General features: G+C 38.4%; 1 protein-coding gene across 1 annotated transcript in view; it reads left to right on the top strand.

Annotated features, from left to right (window-relative positions):
- Positions 1-1,663: 1,663 nt before the first annotated feature.
- Positions 1,664-23,111, top strand: part of LOC119785417 (disco-interacting protein 2 homolog B-A-like) — a gene marked incomplete at its 5' end in the record, with an annotated part of 36,729 nt that continues 15,281 nt past the window's right edge. Inside the window, 21 exons of the mRNA XM_038288094.1 lie at positions 1,664-1,735; positions 2,885-3,031; positions 6,730-6,855; positions 6,956-7,309; positions 9,311-9,454; positions 9,624-9,641; positions 10,041-10,160; positions 12,060-12,257; positions 12,408-12,499; positions 13,814-13,924; positions 14,010-14,133; positions 15,335-15,444; positions 15,585-15,687; positions 15,768-15,832; positions 17,089-17,182; positions 17,261-17,380; positions 20,180-20,294; positions 20,893-21,032; positions 21,418-21,554; positions 21,660-21,740; positions 21,836-21,963. Coding sequence (XP_038144022.1) covers positions 1,664-1,735; positions 2,885-3,031; positions 6,730-6,855; positions 6,956-7,309; positions 9,311-9,454; positions 9,624-9,641; positions 10,041-10,160; positions 12,060-12,257; positions 12,408-12,499; positions 13,814-13,924; positions 14,010-14,133; positions 15,335-15,444; positions 15,585-15,687; positions 15,768-15,832; positions 17,089-17,182; positions 17,261-17,380; positions 20,180-20,294; positions 20,893-21,032; positions 21,418-21,554; positions 21,660-21,740; positions 21,836-21,963 — 2,599 coding nt within the window. The remainder of the gene's footprint in view (positions 1,736-2,884; positions 3,032-6,729; positions 6,856-6,955; positions 7,310-9,310; positions 9,455-9,623; positions 9,642-10,040; positions 10,161-12,059; positions 12,258-12,407; positions 12,500-13,813; positions 13,925-14,009; positions 14,134-15,334; positions 15,445-15,584; positions 15,688-15,767; positions 15,833-17,088; positions 17,183-17,260; positions 17,381-20,179; positions 20,295-20,892; positions 21,033-21,417; positions 21,555-21,659; positions 21,741-21,835; positions 21,964-23,111) is intronic.

The following is a 23,111-nucleotide window of genomic DNA, read 5'->3' as shown; positions in this document are numbered from 1 at the left end:
GAGAAGATCTTGGTCAGAAAACTCATAGTTAGTTAAATTCAAATTAAAAATTTTATGACAATATCATAGCCTTTTTATCTATTTATATACTTGTTTCTGTCCACATTATTTTTTTGAGCTTTGAGACCACTGAGAAATAATGACAAGTCAGCCAACATTGACGTTCCCTTCAATGTTGGCTGACTAGTCATTATTTACAATATTTATTTATCTCTATTTTGATGCATATATAATGCTTGAGCATTCTGTCAAAGCATGGCTACTTGGGTTGACATTAAATTAACCATTTTAAGTCTCATTATTTTAAGTCTCAAACTATGTTACAGCAGGTATTTGGAATATTTGAATAAATCCTCATTTGATATCCAATCCTAAGAAGAAATTCTAGTATTTTTCAAAATCTAGATGAGAGGTCTTTCATCTGGGGGTTGTAAGAGTTTGTCGAGAAGAACATAGTAGATTTAAGACCTAGAACAATATATAAAGATAGAACATATTTCACATTAAGTCAGTGCCGAACACCTGGGAAATTCTCCTAGGCCCTGCCCACTGCAGCAAGTGTTAGCAGAGGTAACTGAATTTCATACAATGGTTATATTAAATCACATAAGAAATAGTTTTTGCCCAGAATAAGTGTCGAGAACAAATTGAAAAAACTCCCAAACCAGGGTTCCAATAACAGAATAAAGGAATTTTGTTCTTTGTTGGGGAAGAGAACAGATTCCTCTTGTCTTGCAAAGTGCCTGTCGTCTTGAAGTCCTGACCGGTGCCTCTAAATGCAAATAAGGAACATAAAACCGATGTGTCTCTGCAAGAGCTTTGAGTAAACAATTCAAGCATCTGCATTTTAAGTAGTATAATCGATCCACTTTAGCAGATATTCAGGTTATTCTAATCTTTCACCTAATAATAAATAATCAGGTATATCTCTTTGCTGGTATCCACACCATAACAGAAAGAGATTTTCTTTAAAAAAACATTTCCTAAAAAAATTGTAAGGAAATAGGTAATGGGAAAGCCCTGCTGATAACAGACATGTTAAAAGTGTGAGTGATGAATAGAGCATGCACAGATGGATTTATAGAAATCTAAAAACCTTACCCATATTGAAGATTGGAAGAGAAACTGCTTGGCCTTTAAAGCTCTGTGAGCCTGTGTTTGGTCTGGTGGGATGGAGGAGGATGCAAATCAGCTGTTTTGTTGGGGGAGGAGGTTTGCTTGCTTGTTTTTAGTTACTGTTGGTATAGAAGTTAGGATTTGTCCATTTTCTTCTGATTGCCATATTTTCCTGTTTTCATCATTTCCACCTCATCTCCCACCTGCATGACTTCGGATGTTTTCATTTTAAGTCTCTGAATAACGCAGTCTCCAGCCCACGCTTCCATATCCGTCCACATTTAGTCCTGTTTTGTTTTTCCCCTCCATTTAAGCTGCAACAGAGGCACATGTTTGACGCCTGCAGACATCTCTAGAGATCACTGCAACACCGTTTTCACCCATCTGTTCTCACCCTCCTCTTTACTGGTCTCCAACTCATGTGTTTTTCCCTATTGCCTATTTGCCTCTTTTGAAAGGCATAAGTAGTAGCCCAACAATTATTCATGCATTTATTAAAGGGGAATGTTTAAAAAATCTTAAGCATACCCTTTTTTTTTTTTTACAGGTGACATCACTCAGAAGGGCTATGAGAAGAAGAGGACCAAACTTTTGGCTCCCTATATAATCCAGACTTCAGGTAAATACAGATCACCACTTAATTTACAAAAGCAAAAACAAACTTTACTCTAAACTCCTACAGAATGTCTGGAGTTCTTACCTTATTTTCTTATTTTTAAGATTCCTTCCAAGGCATTAGGCTTTAAACCTCTCATTTTAGTTGGCTTGAATTCTATGTTCAACTTGCATCTGTTGATATGTTTTCCTGATATCATACAAACACACTCATTTAGATACAATTCCTGGAAAATTTGTTGAAAGAAAATTATACACTAAGTGGTGAACGGCATGATACACGGATACAAACAAATTCTAAAGAGTTAGAAATTCAATATTCTAATCAAATTGTAAAATAGTAATTTGCTTATAAGAATCCTTGCCTTATAAAGAAGGATGTTTGGAGATCCTTAAGTTTATTTATCATTATTGTCAACTGGACTGGTCTAGCAGCCTTCTTTCAGCCAGCTGACCAGCAGTGTGCAACAACACGTGGGACTATTGGGTAATCAAACCATAATTAGGAGCAGTTGGTGTAATTCTGAGTTTTATTGTTAAAAAAAAGACACATTTTTTTTTCAGCATACAGTGTATTTGCAAAGCTCACCCGGGATCCCCAATACAGCTTGTGGAAATTCTCATGAATGTGTTTTTTTTTTTTTTTTTACCCTAACTTTGACCAAAATTTCCATTTCGGTGTGTTCTGTGACTGATGCAGGGGTTTAAGGTTAAAAAAGAAACATTGCTTTTCTTCTTTCATTTCTCCTGTTGGAAAGTTAAATGTTGCCCATGCCTTCTGCTTGCTGCACCCTAATTATAACGCAGACATGCCCAAACAAGTTATGGAAAATACAGTTTAAACATCTTCCAATCATTCCATTTTTAAATACCACACTGCTATCGAAGACATTACCTTTCATCAGTCCTACCTCTCTATGATGACCTGCTGCACTGAAGAGTTTTATTGTTAGGGTCACCTTATTGCTCTTAGACATAGTATATTACGGTAAAAATAAAATCTGTATTTTTAAGGGTGATAGCAGGCCTTCTCCCTCAAATCAACTATTATTGAAACATATAAGTTGCCCACATGGATGTCCACCAACATCCTCATTAATTATGTGATTAGATGCTTGTTGCACAAAAATATTTTTTGTTGTCTGTCTGACAGTGGCACCTCCTCAGAATGACGCACAGCCTCCTGTTCCCAGTTCGTCCAGCCAAGCGCCTGCTCCTGCAAACTCCTCCCGCTACCGAGAACGCCGCTCTCGCAGGACGCACCGTAATGGAGGAACCAGGGATGATCGCTACAGATCAGGTCAGGGGAACAGGGCCGTATCAAAATAGGTTGATATTTAATTTTTTTTTTTTTATCGAGACATCGATACAAACTTGAACCATTTTTGATTACCCTGGATGAGCTGGAATTGAGAAGTGACCTTGTTTTATAAATCCCACTCTTTGTATCTCTCAAAGGGACCAATTAAAAAGGAGTTTGTTAGAAAGTTTTTTTTTTTTTATCTAAATGTTGTTATTATTATTAGAGGGGCAGCGATGCAGGGCTGCAGCTGGGTCTGGAGGCCCCCCTTTGTGAGGACCCCCACTCTGATAGCATTCTGGCTGGGTGTGTGTGGATACTTTACCATTACTGATTTTTATTGGAAAACCTGATTATGGGGAGAGGGAGCATTTAAATCAAGATGAAAGATTACTTAAAAAAAGAAGAAAAAAAAGAAAAATGTGTTCCTCTTGTGCATTGACTAAATTATTATTGAATTTTATTTTTTTACCAAAACAGTCATAATATATAAAGTAATTTAATGTATTAAAACTGAAAGAAAAAAAAATTAATGTTTTTGTATTGTGGGACCTCGTACTGATCCAGTTCTAGTTCCTGTTTGGGATCTTTCAACATAAAGTTTACATCTCCTTACCCGGCATGCATGGGTTCTCTCCTGGTACTCTGGCCTCCTCCCACAGTCCAAAAACTTGGCTGTTAGGTTAACCTGTCTCTGAAAGGCACTTTGTTAAAATTGTGTACATGTATGGTTGTTTTTCCTTTCTCTGTCCCAATCCAGGGTATAACTGGCTGAAATACCCCTTCATGTTAACAATTGGACAGTGGAGGCATCCATTTCAGTTTGCTAACTTTTCAACAAGTTTTAAACCCATTTTTTCCCCCTGCATCCATAAATGCAAGCCCTCCACAAGCTATTTTTGTAACGGCTGCTCCACAGTGTCTCACTCAAGGGACAACCGTTTGCACACTAGCCTCATAGGTGAAAACAATACGCCTGCCGACTCAAACGATAACAATAAAAAGGCAGACTCCACTGCTTTCCCAATGAGAAGATATCAATGTTTTCATTTCCTTCATACCCACACATATTTACTGCTACATTTGACCCTCTTTTTTTTATCAGTGTTATATTTGAATGGCGCAACAGCTGTATTTATTTATTATTTAATTAAGTATTCTATTGAGCCACAACTAGATCAAGCTAAATGCAAAACCAGCTTCCAAATGACTAGTAAGGAGAGCTGCAAAAGAGAAAATGAAAAACACACAAAAAAACAACACATTGAATAGACTTAAGTGTCAGCAGCAGTAGATCTATTCACAGTCACCAGAGGGAAACAACATGCAGAATGAGCTGCTGAGACAGCCAGCTCGCTTCTGCTTAGTGTGCATTTCTTTTACATCAGTAACCCGTTACTGATGTAAAAGAAATGCACAAAATACATATATATATATATATATATATATATATATATATATATATATATATATATATATATATATATATATATATATATATGTAAGTATTTAGCCAGCCATTGATTGTGCAAGTCTCCTACTTAGAACTATGAGAAAAGAAATGAGAGAAAAAATCCAGGAAATCACATTGTAGGATTTATAAAGGATTTATTTGTAAATTATGGTGGAAAATAAACAGAACCAAAAATCCAGATTAACATATCATGACATTCTAATTATCACACTGTCTTTGTCAAAGACAGACATCCTTCAGGACATGTTTGTGTGCAAACCTGGTGGAAGACTTACAGGAACCTGTCATTGCCAACAAAGGGTATGTTACAGAGTATTGAGGTAAACTTTAGTTATTGACCAAATATAAATATATATATATATATATATATATATATATATATATATATATAGAGAGAGAGAGAGAGAGAGAGAGAGACAGAGAGAGAGAGAGAGAGAGAGAGAGAGAGAGAGACGGACTTTACTAACTTAGTCTTGATCAGAAACAACCTTGATATCTGTTGTGCACAACTGCTTTAACACTAAGAATCTTTGAAATGTGGGGAAAGGAGAATGGAACTGGGGGGCAACAGAGAGTAACCAAGAAAAACAACAGGTTAAATATAACTACAAAAGAATTTAAGTGACACTAAATGTAAATTAAACTAATGTATCAATCAAAGAAACCCAAAGTGAGGAATTGAACAGAACCAAAAATCCAGATTAACATATTATGACATTCTAATTATCACACTATCTTTGTCAAAGACAGACATCCTTCAGGACATGTTTGAGGAGTCAACCTCTCCTGACGCTCCAGTATGAGGGGAAAACACTTGCCCATTATGAGGATGGATAATTTAGCCCCAAGTAATCTGTTCATCACAGTGCCATTTACGTAATTATAGTCTCGTTGGTGCTGTGCAGTGGGCTGAACTTGATTTATTTTCATCTCTGGGTGTTCAAACAATTTCAGTGGAGTAATAAATGTGTTTTCTTTCAGTGTATAATTCTCTTGCACATGTTGTGTTGCATGGTCTGAGCGTGCTCCTAGTCACGTGGTATCTTTTAATGCGCCTGTGGGTGTCATGGAGGGAAAAGAATCTCTGTGTTTATTGCTGTGTGCATTTTGTCTGTGTAGGCTTGCGAGTGGGCTAATAAACTGCTTTATTCTCTCCTCATGGCTACATACTTCATCAAGAAAACAGTTTTTTTAACGTTCCTGTTTCTAAATATCACAATTAAGGTCTAAAATGTTACTATAGAGAAACCATCCATCCATCCATCCATCCATCCATCCATCCATCCATCCATCCATCCATCCATCCATCCATCCATCCATCTCTGGTATTAAAGTAATATCTAATAGTCCTATGTTGAGCTGCCCAGTAATATCTCCTCATATTCGGACAACCTAGTCCTACCATTTTGTGAAGTAAATGCAAGAGCGACATTCTAATCCTGGGCCGTTTATTTTGCCATAAAAATCCTTCAATTAATTCCCTAGAATTATCAAACCAGTTTGAAGGAGGCAGCAGGGGGACATTTTGAAAAGTATACAATACTTTTGGAAGTATATTCATTTTGTAGGTTTTGATCCTACCAATCAATGATGAGGGAAGGGACATCCATTTGTTGATATTTTCAGTGATTTCTTTTGTTAAACATTCATAGTTCTTGTTTAATATCATATCTAGATTCGAAAACATTTGAATTCCTAAATATTTAAATTCTCTAAAAGCCTTAAATTATTAACTTATTTCTCGGGGCATTTCTTTTCCATCCAATAGTAACAACAAAGATTTATCTATCCATCCATCCATCCATTGTCTGACATACTTTATCTAAGGAGAATTTAGAGAAGCCAATTAACCTAACAGTCATGTTTTTGGAGTGTGGGAGGAAGCCAGAGTACCCGGAGAGAACCCACGCATGCTCAGGGAGAACATGCAATCTCCATGCAGAAAGACCCCGTACCAGGAATTGAACCAAGAACCTTCTTGCTGCACTGAGCAGCCCCAACAAAGATTTAGGTTTATTTATTTTATACCCTGAAAAATAACCATATTCCTCTATTAAATAAGGCAAATTTGGAATAGATTCTTTTAATTTTGAAATGAAAAGCAAATATGTTTCATTTAAAGGCATTTTTTTATTTATTTCTGTTGACTTGATGGTTTGTTGTTTTTGCCTCAGAGAAAGACTGTATAGGACAGAATTTGTGTTATTATTTTAATGCTACTCAGATATCCACACTGAGGCTGTCCAAGCTGCTCTGGCTAAAAACAAAGAGGAAAAAATGGCCCTTCCGATGCCAACCAAGCGGCGCTCCACTTATGTGCAGTCCCCCATTGAAACCCGAACACCTCCAGGTAAGACCCAAATGGAGAAAGTTCTTCTGTCTCTATCACTGAAGCTGTCAACTCCAACATCAGGGTATTAAACTGAATATTAATGCTTTTTTTCACTTAGACTCCTCCTCAGGATCTGAAGATGAGACATCTGCGCGCAGACAGTCTTCAGCAGTCGCCCCACAGCCTCAAGTCCATCCCAACCCGCAGAGCCAGGACTATTGGATGAACCGCTCTGCCCAGGGCTCCTCCACCTCATCCTCAGCCTCCTCCACACTCTCACATGGGGAGGCCAAACCTCAACCTCAGAGTCAGCCTCAGAGTCAGCCTCAGCCTCAGTACAAGCCGCAGTACCAGCCATTGTATCAACCTCACCATCAACCCTTCCAGCAACCTCAGCAACCCTCCCACCGTCAGCCTCAGGAGCAGAGCCGCACTGCAGCCGTGACGGACATGTTGGCTCACAGTCGCATTGGTAAGGACGAAAGAGTTTATAGAAACATCCCTTTAAATAAAGTGCTGTGTTGCTTCTACAAGTTGGTATGGACTCTATAAAGGCTGTGATGGGACTTCTTCACTTTATAGTAATCAATCAGTCGCTTTCACTTATTAAATTTAGTGAGTATCCAGAAGATTACAGCAACATCACTGCATCTATAGTTTTATCAAAGTATTTCTCCACTACTAAAGTTAATGATTTGTTATTCTGAAACTGCTGTGGAGTTGTAGGACATTTATTTGCATTTAAGACAAACCACATTTTCTTGTTAAACAAAGGTTCCTAACAATAATACTATAATAATTAAATTAATGACATATTAAAGCCAATGGTTTGCCTCTAATATTTGATGTGTCTCAGCGTACACCCAAGCTACCTGAGTTCACTGAGGACATCAGATGTGCATGCCTCAGTCAAAAACATGTATAAATCCTGGGACCATAGCAAGTGAAATGGTTTATTAAACTAATAAGAGATTGCAGCAGCAATTTCCAATTTCCATTTTTTTTTATCCCAAACCCAACTTGTTTATCATGAGCTGTATAGTATGCTATACGAAAGATTCCTGCATTTGCTAGGGGGAGGGTCCTGATCTGGAAGAAATTAGAAATCTTACATTTTAGACATAATATAATCCTATTGGAATATTCAGACACAACATATATACATATTACAATGGATCATAAACAAATTGCACATACTTGCCAACTGGAAAGAAAACAACATATGTTAATATTGATATTGTATAAACTCTTGAACTCTTTAAATAACACTTCATAATATATACCGGTATGTATTAAATAACCATGAGACAGGAGAACAGATTTTGACATATATTGTAATCTTAGACAGAGAAGTTTTTTAGAGTTATAGAAGGCAGCGCTTACTAACCCTGCTCACATCGGGGCTGAGAAGCATTTTATACAACTCCAGTATGCCACATCATTACATCATCAAATCACTAAATGAGGAGACATCCATGGCTCCAGCCTTACCAAAAATTTACACTTTGTTCTTAGATCAAGCACTCTGCTCTCATTCCATTCCCAAATCTATGCCACGTGCATAATGATGATTATAACTGTATTTAGCCGGACAGAGAAACTGTCCTAATTAGGGTAGATAAACTACTTGGGAAAACATTTGTTCTGAGACGCTAGGGGCAGGTAATATTAGGGTGTAACAGACTCACACATCATCAATAAGAATAATCCTAAGAACAGTGATAAAAACTGCTGGTTGTGTAAAGTGATAGACATTTAACAAGTTCTAAAATATTCCATGAGGAAACTACAACTTGTATGATAGTCAAATGCAGCTTTTTAAAAATGTCGTTGAGTTGAAAGTAAACAATTTTATGTTTACAGAAGCTAAATAAACTATAAACTATATGCTTATAATTAATGCAAAGCAGGCATACATGAACCTACAAAAAAGTCTTGACTCTATAGAAAGATTTAATCAAATTGGTTTTATAGGCATTTTTGTCCCTAACCCAGTATATTTGAATGTGGGGTACACCACAAATTTTATTCATGAAAAGCTAGAAAACAACAAATAATCCCCCCCCCATTCGCAGTAATTCCCAGCTTTGCATTGAGCTTTCTTATAAATCCAAATAAAACCCATAAAAAGGAAACATTGGGCTGATGATGGACTCACTGATCAATACGTATTAGACAACAGTAGGGAAGTTGTGACTGACACTTTTTTCTTTATTACTCGCAATTGTAAAGCATTGTAACAAACATGAGGCATTTAAGAGCACTGCTACATGTGAGGTGATGAATCTGGTGTTATTTTATAACAAGCTTAAGAAAAAAGTGAGTCCCAACTTTTACACAACAAAATAACTCCAATCTGGTACGAGGGCACCTATAGGATTGGACGATGTATTCTAGTCATGCTAGTCTAAATAGTTTGTGCTCCATTCTAGGGAAAACTAAAAAGATTGTATGCACGTTGATTTCTTTTCAGCTTCCTCTGAAAACCGTGCCCCTCCTCCAGATGTGACAGCTGTGGCCCCCCTGTCCAGAGGCCCGCGTGTTGATCTGCCGTCCAACACCGTGCGAGGAATAAACCGGGGACATAGCCGCTCCAGCATGATGGAGACTGCTGACGGTAACAACCTTTTAGTATAACGTCATAATTTCTCAGAGTTTTTTGCTTTAATATTTGTCTTTCATCAGAAAACTGTTAACTTTTTTTAGCTTTTACATGAAAAACATACGATTTAATGCTTTTCTTTCTGATCTTTTCTACCCTGTCTTTTTGTTTTGGTGGCTAACAGCGAGAGGTAATATTCAGAGTAAGGAAAATTTTCATGTATAAAATCCACAGCCTTTTTTTCCCCATTTGTTTCCTGGTGAACCCTCACTATCCCTGTCGTTTGTACTGGATGATCATAGAAGGTAATCCAACAAAAGTATCCGCACAAAAACAGGAATCCTCATATGTGGCCCCCGACCTTTCTCCCAGATCTCTTTGTGCTTTCCCGGTATTGATGACACCCACCTAGAGCTGCTGCTTTTCATTACCCTAAAATCTTAGTTTTTAATGAGTGAAAGATCAAACACTAAAAGCTTGAAATGAATGAAGAACAGCAGAATTTAAGATTTTAAGACCTTTGTCCTGTATTCCATGGTTATTACTTTAAAACATGACTAAATTATCCCTATGTCGTGTTTCCATCTTCACCATCTTTTAGGAGTTCCTGTGAGCAGCAGAGTTTCCACAAAGATCCAGCAGCTGCTAAACACCCTGAAGAGGCCTAAGAGACCCCCACTCAGCGAGTTCTTCACTGATGACTCTGAGGAGATCGTTCAAGGTATGGTGGCTCGTTAAACAGATTTGTTACTCAAAGTTTATAATTAATCACTATGGTTTCCGTGTGTGAGCACATGTGACAGCAAAGTGTAAATCTGGTCTGCCTTGAGAGGATGGCACAGAGCTACTGATTCAATGACAACATTTCTGCAGCAAACCAAAGTCTAAACGTTTGGTGTGATTTGCTCATTATGTGCGGAAACAAAGACTTTATAATCGTTGCTTAGAGGCTGTAATTTAAAGAAGCTCCGCTGACTGACAGCTGCTGGCTTAATTTAACTTTCTCAGGTTTATATAGATTTTATTTGCATGTTTTCATGTGAAAAGTACTGGGATCATAGTCCTGCTTGTTTATCTTTTTTCTGGAATAGTGTAACGTCTGTTTAATCCTGTTGAAAATTATATCTTATTTGTATTTAAAAAAGTTGCTTGAAATGCATTCTTTTTCAGGTTCATACCTATTTTATATTATATGTTATTATATTTTTTTTATTATATAAAAAAACATCCACATAATTATATTGCAAATGACTTGTCAAACCACACACCAAAATAGGGCAGATTAGTTTTCAATATTTTCAGATATGTAGACGCTTTAATTGATTATTGAGTTCATCATTTAATAACAAACACCTTCTATTCCATAAATAAACCTCTAGTTGTATCTAAATGACCATTAAGTCACTATTATTATTCAAAAATAGCTCAGTTATCTAAATTCTTTGACATTTTAGATCATAGAAATGTAACTACATAGTTACTTTGGCCAGTAAATAGATACTTTGATTGAACAGTAACTGAGTTACTAGTTCAGAATCTTTTTTTGAGAAGTAACTAGTTATTTTGTATGGTTGACTTTCCAAGTACTGCTAATAATATTGTGTTATTCTAAACGATTTGATGTGAAAAAAAGTAAAGGTGGAAGCACTGAACACCACAGATTTGTGGCTGCAACATAAATCAATATTAAAAAAAAAAAGCCCAAGAGGTATGAAAACTTTTTCAAGCCAGTGAAAACTATTTTAGTTAACACATTGAAATGTTTATTCATGCATTGTCATAATTATTTATTAAATAAAATAATCATCTATTGATCTGTTATAAGCATAAAGAGTTTCCTCACAGTGGGGAAACTCTCTTGTTAACAACAGTACTTTACTAGAAAACCTAAAAAAGTAAAAATTTGCCTTGCATTCACATTTCCTCTGATCTCTATGGGACTAAGAAAACCTTCCACCTTATAAGGAAAGCCCAACAAACGCTCTTCTTTCTCATCACATTTTATTTTATCACAGTGACTGTCATTATAAAGAATTCATTTTTGAAGAGGTGCTTTTATATTTAAATTTGGTGTGCACTAGCTTTTCTTTATTTCTAATTTACCTTCTAAAGCTTCTTTCTTACAACTTTTAAAAATATTTACCACCAAGTTTCTTCATGATACCGGTTTTGTTGAATATTCTCTTGCTAATAAATACAACAGTAATATTAAGATATTAAAAACAGTATCATTTAGTTCATTTACTTATGATTGAAGTCATGAAATTCTGTTTAATCACTGATTGGATGTAACGTACCTCGCCTCTCACCCGTAGACAGAGATAGGCAAAAGCACTCCTCGCGAACCTGCTTGGGATAAGCATGATGGATGGATGCATGGATGGATGGATGGATGGATGGATGGATGGATGGATGGATGGATGGATGGATGGATGTAATGTCACATAGTGGCATGTCTGATGATATTACTTGCACTAAATCGATGCACTGATAAATATATTTTGGGGGGTGGTTCTGCAGGCTGATACATATACACTTGGCTTTACATTGATGCCATACTCCAGAGACTCATCAATCTGTGAATTATCCAAAAGATCTCTGATTCCTTTGTTTGTCACAGTACCCCAGCCGGACCCAAACACACCCAGGCCAGAGGGGCGTCAGATCATCCCGGTAAAAGGGGAGCCTCTGGGAGTGGTCAGCAACTGGCCACCGGCTCTGCAGGCGGCACTGGCTCGCTGGGGGGCAACTCTGGGAAAGAGCCCTGCTCTTACTGCTTTGGACATAACGGGCAAGCCTCTCTATACCCTGACTTATGGTGAGCGGTTAATTAATCTGCCTGGAAGTCCAAAGTTTGAGGTTTTTGTAATTCAAGTAGTTAAAAAAAGAAGAAACTTCTCTAGTATCATATTGTCCTGGCTGTAGTAACGTGATGCCTCCTCCTCACCCGCACGTCTCTGTGTGTTAGGGAAGCTGTGGAGTCGCAGTGTGAAGTTGGCGTACACCCTCCTGAACAAGCTGGGCACCAAGAACGAGCAAATCCTCAAACCTGGAGACAGAGTGAGGCAGCATGCATACAGACACAGAAGATGATTTTCAGGACAGGAATTTGATAGGGGAAAAAATGTGCCGTAGACTTAATTTATACCCACAATCCTCCAGTTATTATGGCGATGTTCAGGCACGTTTTTACTAACTTGCCACATGCACAGAAAGCGCATTAAAATCCAGTGACAGCTAAATATGAAAAGAATTTATATTTCCACCTGAAAAGCATACATTTTGCTTCTGCAAATAGAATTTATGATTTCTGGATTTCTTTAGCATTCAACCCCAATTACTCTGATGCCCAAATGTTAACAGTAGAGCAAGTAGTTGTCTGCAGATGCCCCCTATTTAAAGCCCAAAAGTGTTAAACTAACAGGTTCGAGGTAAGAGGATCTGTTAAAAGGATTAGTCCCTTTTGGAAAAGTGGCTCTGTTTGAGAGAGCAGAGATTAAAATAGCCTTTCATTGCCCAACACTGGGGAAATTCTCTCTTTAAAGCCTAAACACATGTATTATACAAATAAAGTTAAGGAAAAACAATGTATTTTGAAAATAAATGAATAAAACCAGAAAAACAGAACCAAAATATAATAGTGTAAGATTTGAATCAAATTCACAATGATGCACTTGCTAATATGTGGAAGATGGTGCTTTGTTCATTCAAGACCTAAATGATTTATTTCAACCTACATGCTAAGCAATATGTGTTAAGGAAAATGAGCATTGCAAAACACCTTCAATTTACCATTCCCACCATCAGAAATGATAATGGCAGCATCAATCTGGGGTAGCGGCGGCCTAGTGGTTAGGGCGTAGAGCTACGAACCCTGTTCTGAGTTTAAACTCCACTCCCACAGACTGCCACTCTGGGTCTCTGAGCAAGACCCTTAACCAATGGCAGCCCACTGCTCCCCAAGTGGATGGGTTAAACGCAGAGGTAAATTTTTCCAATGTGAGATCAGTAAAGTTCAGTTATTACGCTGTGGACATGCTTTTAAACAAGAACAAGAAAGCTTGTCAGAGTTAATGAGAAGATAGATACAGAACAGTGCTGGCAGCAAAGGAACGCCACAACATCCAGATCTTTACTTGTATAAGTGGTTTAAAATCAGGTATCATCAGTTATTCAATCCTTTTTTATGAGTAAAGTAAGCTCTATTAAGCAGTAAGTGTGTTAGAAAAAGAAAACCAACCACTGATTTTTGTTTTTCTTTTGACCAAACTACAAGACGTTTCAACCAAATCAGCTCTTAACTCCAGAGTTTAATACATTAAGAAAATGGCTGGACTTAACATGATTCTAAAGGGAAAGTAACTGTCTCTGTAGGTGGCGCTGGTGTACCCAAACAGCGACCCTGGCATGTTCTGGGTAGCCTTCTACGGCTGCCTCCTGGCTGAAGTAATACCTGTACCCATTGAGGTACCTCTGTCTCGCAAGGTATGAAGCCCATCACATAAACAGGAGCCTTTAGAGGTATGTTTGGTAACTAACTAGGATTTTCATTTCTGTTCTGTCTTTTCAGGATGCTGGTATCAGCCAGGTGGGCTTCTTGCTTGGCAGCTGCGGAGTTGGACTGGCTCTGACCAGTGAGATCTGCTTGAAAGGTCTGCCCAAGACCCCCACTGGTGAAATAATGCAATTCAAAGGTATGCAAACTGTCTGGAATATGGACTAATACACTTTTAGAAATGAATTGGCAGCAGTTACAACTATATAGGTGTTAAAACAACTCATAAGGGCAATACATGTGATAGGAAGAGGGACAAGGGACATCTTGTGCAAAACATTACCTATTGCCACTCATGTGCAATATTCTTGTCTGTCATTGTGCAATAACACATGCCAGTGCTGTGTGGTCTGTATATTTTTTTCTTATTATTAAGGTCAGTATATCTTTGCAGTACTAGTACAATAATCCAAGTCAACTACTGTGTAATCTTTCCTTAGCTCTTTATTGTTCAGATATTTTTATATCTAAAGGAAACATATTCCAGGACATTATACTTTTTTATGCTCTTTTGTACTATATACTCTCTTTTTATATTGTCTTTTGTAGTTTTATCTTTAATGGCTTCTTGCTTTAACTCTGCCCTTTGTACTCTATATAAGCTAATGGAACCAGAATTTCCCTGAAGGAGTAATCTCCAGGGATAAATAAAGTTGAGTCTAAGTCTAAATGGACCAATGGGTTAATTTAACCCCATTGTGTATTTTCAGTGATCCCCTCCTACAAACTGCTACGTAAGATCCTTATCAAGATATGGATTAACTTGTTGAAAAAACCCCAAATTACAACATTAAAAATTTTATTTGGGGTCAATAAAATTTTTTTTAATTCAATTGAACCGAACTCTCTTAAAAGGTAAAAGGTTTTCTTTAGCTGTTTATTAAAAAAATGCTTTAACAATGTACACCTGCATTCAAAATGAAGCTATTTTAGGTAGAGGTAACCTAAAACATAACAAATGTAGCTCTCTAGTTCGGATTGGTACATTGCTATTGCATCCAAGTTGTGGCAGATACAATATAAGACATCCTTTAAAATGACCATAAAACTATTTTCTGCTCTTCTTTCTAGCTTCTATTTTTTTAAAACTGGTTCAGGGCTTGTTTGACCAATGCTGCTTAGGCACGCCATGGTTAGTGCCTGATTGAATACAACATTTTTGAAAAACTAACTTTAAAAGCTCCAGTAGATGCTTTCATCATGAGATACTTACAATAATCAGGAAATAAGTATGGAGAATAGTAATAAGTTTATGTTCATACGTTCATATGCGCATGTGTATATATATATATATATATATATATATATATATATATATATCTTATGGTATTCTCTGCCAGGATGGCCTCGAATGAAGTGGGTGATAACTGACTCTAAATACCTGACCAAGCCGTCCAAAGACTGGCAGCCGCACATCCCCACAGCAAACACTGACCCAGCCTACATCGAGGTAAAAAATCTGTGTTTGCTTCCTGTTATTATTCCATTTTTGGTCCTGATGGTGCATCTAATCAAAATTCAGAATTCGTTTTTACATAATTAAGGTCTTGTTTACACTTTCTTTAACAGTTTATGCTCCATTTTTTATAGTATAAGGCCAGTAAAGAAGGGACAGTGGTTGGTGTTGCCGTCTCTAAAGTGGCCATGCTGACCCATTGCCAGGCACTGACCCAGGCCTGCAATTACTGCGAGGGTGAGTGAATTATGATCCCATCATAAAACACATCCTGATAAGAACAGCAGAAGGCTTAACGTTTATATTTCTGCTTTAAGGCGAAACCTTGGTAAATGTTCTGGACTTCAAGAAGGATATGGGCTTATGGCATGGTGTTCTAACTGTAAGTATTTGCCATTCTGAATAGACTAAACTCAAATAAGAGATTAGCGAACGTATTCTTCTGGTAACATCTGGAGCCCTTTACCAAAACATTGGTCAAACCTGAAGGAAGTAAAATATGAAATGTGTTCATTTTTGACCTCTTTAAAATGCCCACCTTGCACACATTCTTTTCTTCCACAATATCTTCCACAATAATATAAATAATATAAAGTTTTCTTTTTCTAAAGCACAAATAAAATGGCTGACCAAACTGTTCCATAAAGAAAGAACTCATCATTGTCAATTGAGCTTTAAAATCGGATAAACTAAGGCCCCGTCCACACGAAGTCAAAACGAACACGAAACGCTGATATTTTCCAAAACGTTTGCCGTAAAGACGGAGACGTAAAATAAATGTGATCGACCACACGAATGCATGAAAACGCTGCAAAATGTATGCCAGGCCTGTAAGTGGCGCTGTGGTGCCAAAGCAAAAATAAGCAACGAAATGTTGGGCATGCGCACTAATATTTATACATGGTTGCCCTGCGGGTCCATTTTCGTGGTTAAGTCAAATTCAGGTGCTGAACTATGTCGTCGATATTGCTCTGTTCTTCCTGGAGATATTCCAGAAGAAGAAGATTCTGTTGTAAGCCCGACAGCAGGGTGAGTAGCATTAGCAGCAACGGCGCCATTGTTGTTGTGATACTGTGTCGCGCATGCGTGTTTAGAGGCGACGCTATGACGCATGCGTGTAAAAAAAAAATATGCGGTTAGAGCGTAAAGATGGAAACACGAAAACAGCGTTTCGAAATCTTCCCACTCTGAAGGCTGAATAAAAAAGATCGTTTACAGACCCCCGAAACGCCGGCTTCGTGTGGATGAGAGGCTGGTTTGGAGAAAAATGTGTGTGTTTAGGCCAGGGTTCGTCTTCGTGTGGACGGGGCCTAAAAGTCTATAAAGGGTTTTATTCCAGAAATATACAGCCACAAATTCTACATTACAACATAGTTTACTTTAGCTGTGTCCTTCTGAACCAGTTAAACTTTGCAGAATAGATTTTTATCTTACTGAATCTTAAGATTAAATTAAACGAAATTCAATGGTGATCAGTTAGATTACAGAAAAAGGATAAAATGTAAAAAAAAAAAAAATAAAGGAAACAAATATTCTCACTTTTTTAAATAAAAGGTAAAACTAAATAATTATGAAATTCCATCTTATAGGTTCCCTTTAGCTCAACTAAACTACAGATTTGTTTTGTTTTTTCTACAGGCTGTCATGAACAGGATACACACCATTAGTGTTCCATATGCTGTGATGAAAGCTTGTCCTCTCTCCTGGGTGCAGAGGGTCCATGTGAATAAAGGTAATTTACTTCCATTCTTCAGTTTGTGTCACATTGTATAAAGCCCTGCATGATGTATTTGTTATTGTTCTTCTGCAGCTCGTGTAGCTTTGGTGAAGTGCCGGGATCTGCATTGGGCCATGATGGCTCATCGGGACCAGAGAGATATCAGCCTGGCTTCGCTACGAATGCTCATTGTTGCTGATGGTGCTAATCCCTGTGAGTAGATCCTAGGAATCCAGGGTTTCGGGCAAGTCTGAGGACCTTTTATTGGTCATTTGGAAACTATTTACTATATATACATAGTAAACCTATTGTGTTTATACTTTATATAGTTTCCTGTAAAATGTGGTATTTTGAAGTGTGTAGGAACCCTGTAAAACATGGGTCTCAAACTCACGGTGGACCACGAGTTTGTGGCCCCCGCCTTGTTATTAAAGTTTAATGTTAGTGCGGCCCGCGAGTTTGATATGAACGGCAGTGTACAGAGTTTTGTGCGGAGCTGAACAAACCGGCCAATCACGGTGGTGTATGGCTCTTGAGGGCAGGACATCGGTTTGATGCAAGCAGAGAAATGTGGCCAGTATGGCTCCACACTCAGTCGTTGACACAAGGGGGAGCAAGCAACTCAAAGACCCAAACCGTGAAGAACTTAAGTTCAAGTGTTTTATTTATACAAAAAGCCACCGCAAAAGTGGCATGATAAAACAGTCCTTTTCTTTTCCTGATAAAACCTAAAATTTAAGAGTTTTACTTAAAAATCAGAGGCTGGCAGTGGGGCTCCGCTTCTTATGCTGCTTCTGGTGCGAGTGATCGGTTTGCAGCACCCACTGGCTGATCCACAGCTGACTCTGCAGCGCTCCGACACTGTTCCACTCCCTGGCGTGCCACGCCCCTTTCCAGACCGATCCAGCAGGGAGAACGCCAGCATCCACGTGCCAAAACCCCGTCGGAAGATATGTTCCTGTTTATGCTTTAAGCGAGGGGGAGCGCTACTTACTAATACTCCTTACTGGGCCATCTGTGCACCCTCCGGTGATCTGCCTGCCTCTCCCCCGGCAGCGCGTCCGTCTCTGACACCTGCAGATTCACTTCCTGCTCCTCCTTTCATTCGACTCCTTTTATGTCAGCTTTAATCGGCCCCTGCTCACACCTGAGCGCAGCAATTACGCAGCGCAATTAATGCACTCCGCCTCCCCAAACAACTACTTCAGTCCAGTGCGCATGGATTGTCACAAAGGAAAAACAAACCAAAACAACCCAACATGCAGGGAAAATTCTAAAGTCTAAAATAAAGGAAAACAATCATATAAACAAACATCAAAACATGCAAAGCTCAAGAAGAAAATACAAAGAAAAACAAATCATATCTTACCCTCCAAACATGCAAAGCATAAAACTAACATTTAAATGAAAGAAAAACATAAATCATATTTTTCCCTGTGCAACAGAAACATTTCTCAGTGAGTGAAAGTTACAGCAGCGTTGCCATGGAGCGTTTTCGTCCGTTCCTGGCTGGCTGCCTCCTTTCTATTGGACACACGCGGACATTCGTCCCAGCTCGCTGCGTTCACAACAGTTCCAAAAAAAGTTTTTAATTGCTGCTCGGCAGAACAAAATGACTACCGTAAATTCCGGACTACAGAGCGCACCTGTATAAAAGCCGCACAGTCTAATTAAAAATAAATAAATAAATTAGTTGTCAGGAATCAGGATATAATTCATCTACGCGGGGTCTAATGATCCGCTGGCTCTCTCCTTTGATGTGCAAGATGCCCCACCTGTGCTTCAAATGGAGCTCATTGAGCTGCAGTGCAACTCTGAGCTCAAAGCCAAGTTCAGAGATGTGAATGGAAAAGCATACAAGCTTGGGCAGTTTTTGAGAGAATTGACCCCCGGCTTCCCTGAGCTTCCCGAATGTTCAAGAGGACCATGTGCCTTTTTGGGAGCACATACTTGTGCGAAAAGCTCTTTTCCACCTTGAACTTCAGTAAGTCCAAGTACAGGTCCAGACTCACTGATGATCATCTTCAATCCATACTGAGGGTCTCAACTGCTTCCTCCCTCAAGCCAAATGTGGCTCAGCTATGTGAGAGGAAGCGCTGCCAGGTCTCTAGCAGCAAGATGTAGGCAAGAGAGGCCATGTTCAGAAGAACAGTTCATTTTCTTCAATGTTCCACTTATGTTCAGGACAATTCATGTTCAGAAGAAGCTTAAAGAACTGTTAATACAGAGATATGAATGCTAATTATTATAATAATTATTATTTTATTTACTTATTACTGACTGGTTGATTGGTTTTCTTATTAATTTCTTTATTTTCTCCTTATTTGTTTATTTTTTCATCTTATTTTGTGTTAAAATCTTTGAGAAGATTAGTATTTTTTAAAGGTTTTCTTGTGGAAACCTGATGCGGCCCAGCCTCACCCCGACTCTGCCTCCCGCGGCCCCCAAGTACATTGAGTTTGATACCCCTGCTGTAAACTATTTATTTTTCTTCAAATTAAAATGGATTAGATTTAAACCCTTGATGCCTATTGTCTCAAACATGCATCAAACCATATTCTATGTTGAACAGTTTGTTTCAGCTGTGGCTCCGACCCATGTACGGAGGCCTTAGTCCTCGAGGTGGCCAACAAGGGTTGGAATCCGACCTGTGGACCTTTGCGACATGCCTTCCCCCTCTCTCATACCCCCTTTCCTGTCAGCCTACGGTCAAAAAAACGATCCACTAGTGCCTTAAAAAAATTTTCGAAAGTGCATTCCCCCAATACCAGTTACATATTCAGTGGGGACCTAGGAGCTTTGGGCAAGCACTTCTTTCTGGTACAACTGTTGTTACAAATTTGCACTATAACTAAATTGCTATCTTTTCTGTGTTGTAGTCAAAGTAACAATCTCAATTTTATAACTGCTTAAAGGCAAAAAAAAAACACGTGCAAACATTTTACATACAAGTATATGAATTCAGGTGTCAAAGGGTTAACATGAGTGGATTGCCTATCTGCTCTTTTCCAGGGTCTGTCTCTTCCTGTGATGCCTTCCTGAATCTGTTTCAGTCACATGGACTAAAGCCTGAAGTTATCTGCCCCTGTGCTGCCTCTCCTGAGGCCATGACTGTAGCTATACGCAGGTAGCTCACTGTTTCTTTGTTCTTCAAATTTTTTGTGTGTACTTAATAACGATAAAGTAGACCCTGAACCAGATCCTGCCATTGTCTTATCTTAATTTTTAACCAGACACACTCAATTTAAGGCCTATGCAATGACACTATGATTAGGACATCACTGGCTTGGTTACTGTACTGTTCATAAAGTGTCTGTGTCTATAAAAATATACCCCAGTTGGAGTTGGTCTTTCCATTGTAAGCTGCATCTGATCAAAGCAGTCTGAGTCTTTCAGTGGTATCCTTAAAAAAACAAAATAGATCATCTGAACATTGATTGATTGATTGACCTTATTGATCTCACAGTGGAGATTATATATATATATATATATATATATATATATATATATATATATATATATATATATATATATATATATATATATATATATATATATACACATATATATATATGTGTATATATATATATACAGACCTCCTCACCCCCAGAACCTGGCAGCCATATATATATAAAATCTATATATATATATAGATTTTTTTTTTTTTTTTCCCATTAGAGCCCAAAAACAACACAATGAATTAGTCAAACTTTGGCTTTCTTTAGGCCAGGGGTTCCAGGTGCACCTCTCCCTGCACGTGCCATCCTTTCCATGGGTGGTCTGAGCTACGGAGTCATCCGAGTCAACACCGAGGACAAGAACTCTGCTCTGACTGTACAAGACGTGGGACACGTCATGCCCGGGGGTGAGGATAAGCAGACGTAGTCGTGAAAAATAAGAATGACATATTTATACAGCCTTTGGTATGAGCTGCAAAAGACCATGAGACATTCTGAGGTGTAAGGTCTATTATGTTAGTACATGGAAACAAATTCTATGTTTTACTGCAGGGACTAATGATCCATAACTGTCATGAGTTTTTACCTGGATGAAATAACTTGAAACATGATTATGTGCATATCCTCTTTTAGTGCATGTATATTGAATCATATTTCCAAACTCTTACTATCATTAATCTCTGGGAGATAAACTAATACCCCAGACATAAAGACATCTGTACTACAGCCAGGATCTTTGTTTTAAGTCTTCCATTTAACCATGGTCTCTGTTTTCCTCTTTTATACGTTCAGCTCTGATGTGTATAGTTAGACCAGATGGACCTCCTCAGCTTTGTAAAACGGATGAGATTGGAGAGATAATAATCAACTCCCGCGCTGGAGGCACAATGTACTACGGCCTGCCTGGACTCACCAAAAACACTTTCGAGGTATGACATGGGGGAAAGGATCCAACATGCTCCTGTTTTTGTGCTAACAGGAAACATGAGCTTGTCTGTTTTGTCTTCAATAATTTGTCCATTTTCTTTGCTCAGGTGATACCGGTTAATGCTAGCGGAGTTCCCATAGGAGAGATTCCATTTGTGCGCTCTGGACTCCTGGGGTTTGTTGGCCCAGTAAGTTAGACTGTACTTTCTGGTTGTGTGAATCCTTTCTCCCCTCATTTGCAGGATAGTGGCTCAGCTTTGTCTCCCCTCCACCCTCTGCACAGGGTAGTCTGATCTTCGTGGTGGGAAAGATAGAAGGCTTGCTAATGGTTAGCGGACGGAGGCACAACGCTGATGACCTGGTGGCCACTGCTCTGGCTGTGGAGCCAGTTAAAACAGTCTACCGTGGAAGGTTGGCGTGCATTTTATTACCATGGCTCGCCGTATTTATCACCACTGACATCTAGTGGTTAAAACCAAACATACCGTGTCCAAAATCTGGGAAACAATAAGGTGCTTTTTCATATTTCTTAACTTCATAACCACACATTTCACTCAAAATGTACACAACAGGCAAACACAATGTGAGGCAGGGAAATAATACACGATTTAAACAATTGGAAGTGATAGTAAATCCAGCTATTCTGTGAAGGCTGCAGGTTTGCTACAACATTAGCAATAAAAACCAGCATCACAAAGACTAAGAAACACAGCAGACAGATCAAGAAGTGGAGATATTTAAAGCAATATTGGATTAATATAAAATATTTACATTTACTAAAAATAGAAGTGTATTAAACAATAAAGCAAACCTATCAGGGCATGGCAGTCCACCGAGACTCAGGTGGGATGATCTAACAACTGAAAAACTATTACTATTCACTCTACAGAGCTTGTCTTTCCTGAAAGAGTGACAAAACTGAAGTAACCACTGAAAGAAAACTGCAAAGAGTTCTGTTTAAAGCCAGCCTGAGTGCAACAAGACCAAAATAAAGCTAATCTTTATTAGACAGAACAGTGCAGCACATCAGACTGAACAGGTCGTCCCACCCAGGAAGCAAGTTGGATGTATCCTCCTGGGGGATGTTTCTCTTCACCAGGTATTGGACATCTGGTCATAGTTGATAGAAAAAAATTTAATTAGATAAATACAGGGCGATCCCTAAAGAAAAACATGTTCAGGACTATAAGAGAACCGTGACTGCAGCCGAGATTCATCTTCCAGACGTGGCCAACCCGGGTTCGAATCCGACCTGTGGTCCTTTTGCCGCATGTCTCTCCCCCTCTCTCATTCAGCCTACTGTCGAAAAACAAGCCACTAGTGCTGCAAAAACTCAACAAAAAAAATATAGCAAAGGCTGCAATGGGTTTTGATCAGCACTTAGGAAAGGTTTCAAATAATACATCTGTTGTTCATTATTATTCTTTAAAAAGTCTCCATTCGGTGTTAGTGAGGTAGAGCTATGTTGCACTGAAGATTTATGAAAAATGTCAGTTTGAGGTAGAGTTAGATCGATACAGGTTTTTTAAGGCCAGTGCCGAGAGGGATAATTTTGACAG

Source organism: Cyprinodon tularosa, unplaced genomic scaffold (genome assembly GCF_016077235.1).
Source record: "Cyprinodon tularosa strain WSP-4 unplaced genomic scaffold, ASM1607723v1 ctg248, whole genome shotgun sequence".
Taxonomy (NCBI): Eukaryota; Metazoa; Chordata; class Actinopteri; order Cyprinodontiformes; family Cyprinodontidae; genus Cyprinodon; species Cyprinodon tularosa.
Note: the sequence above shows the minus strand (reverse complement) of the source record. Positions and strands in the feature narration are given on the sequence as shown.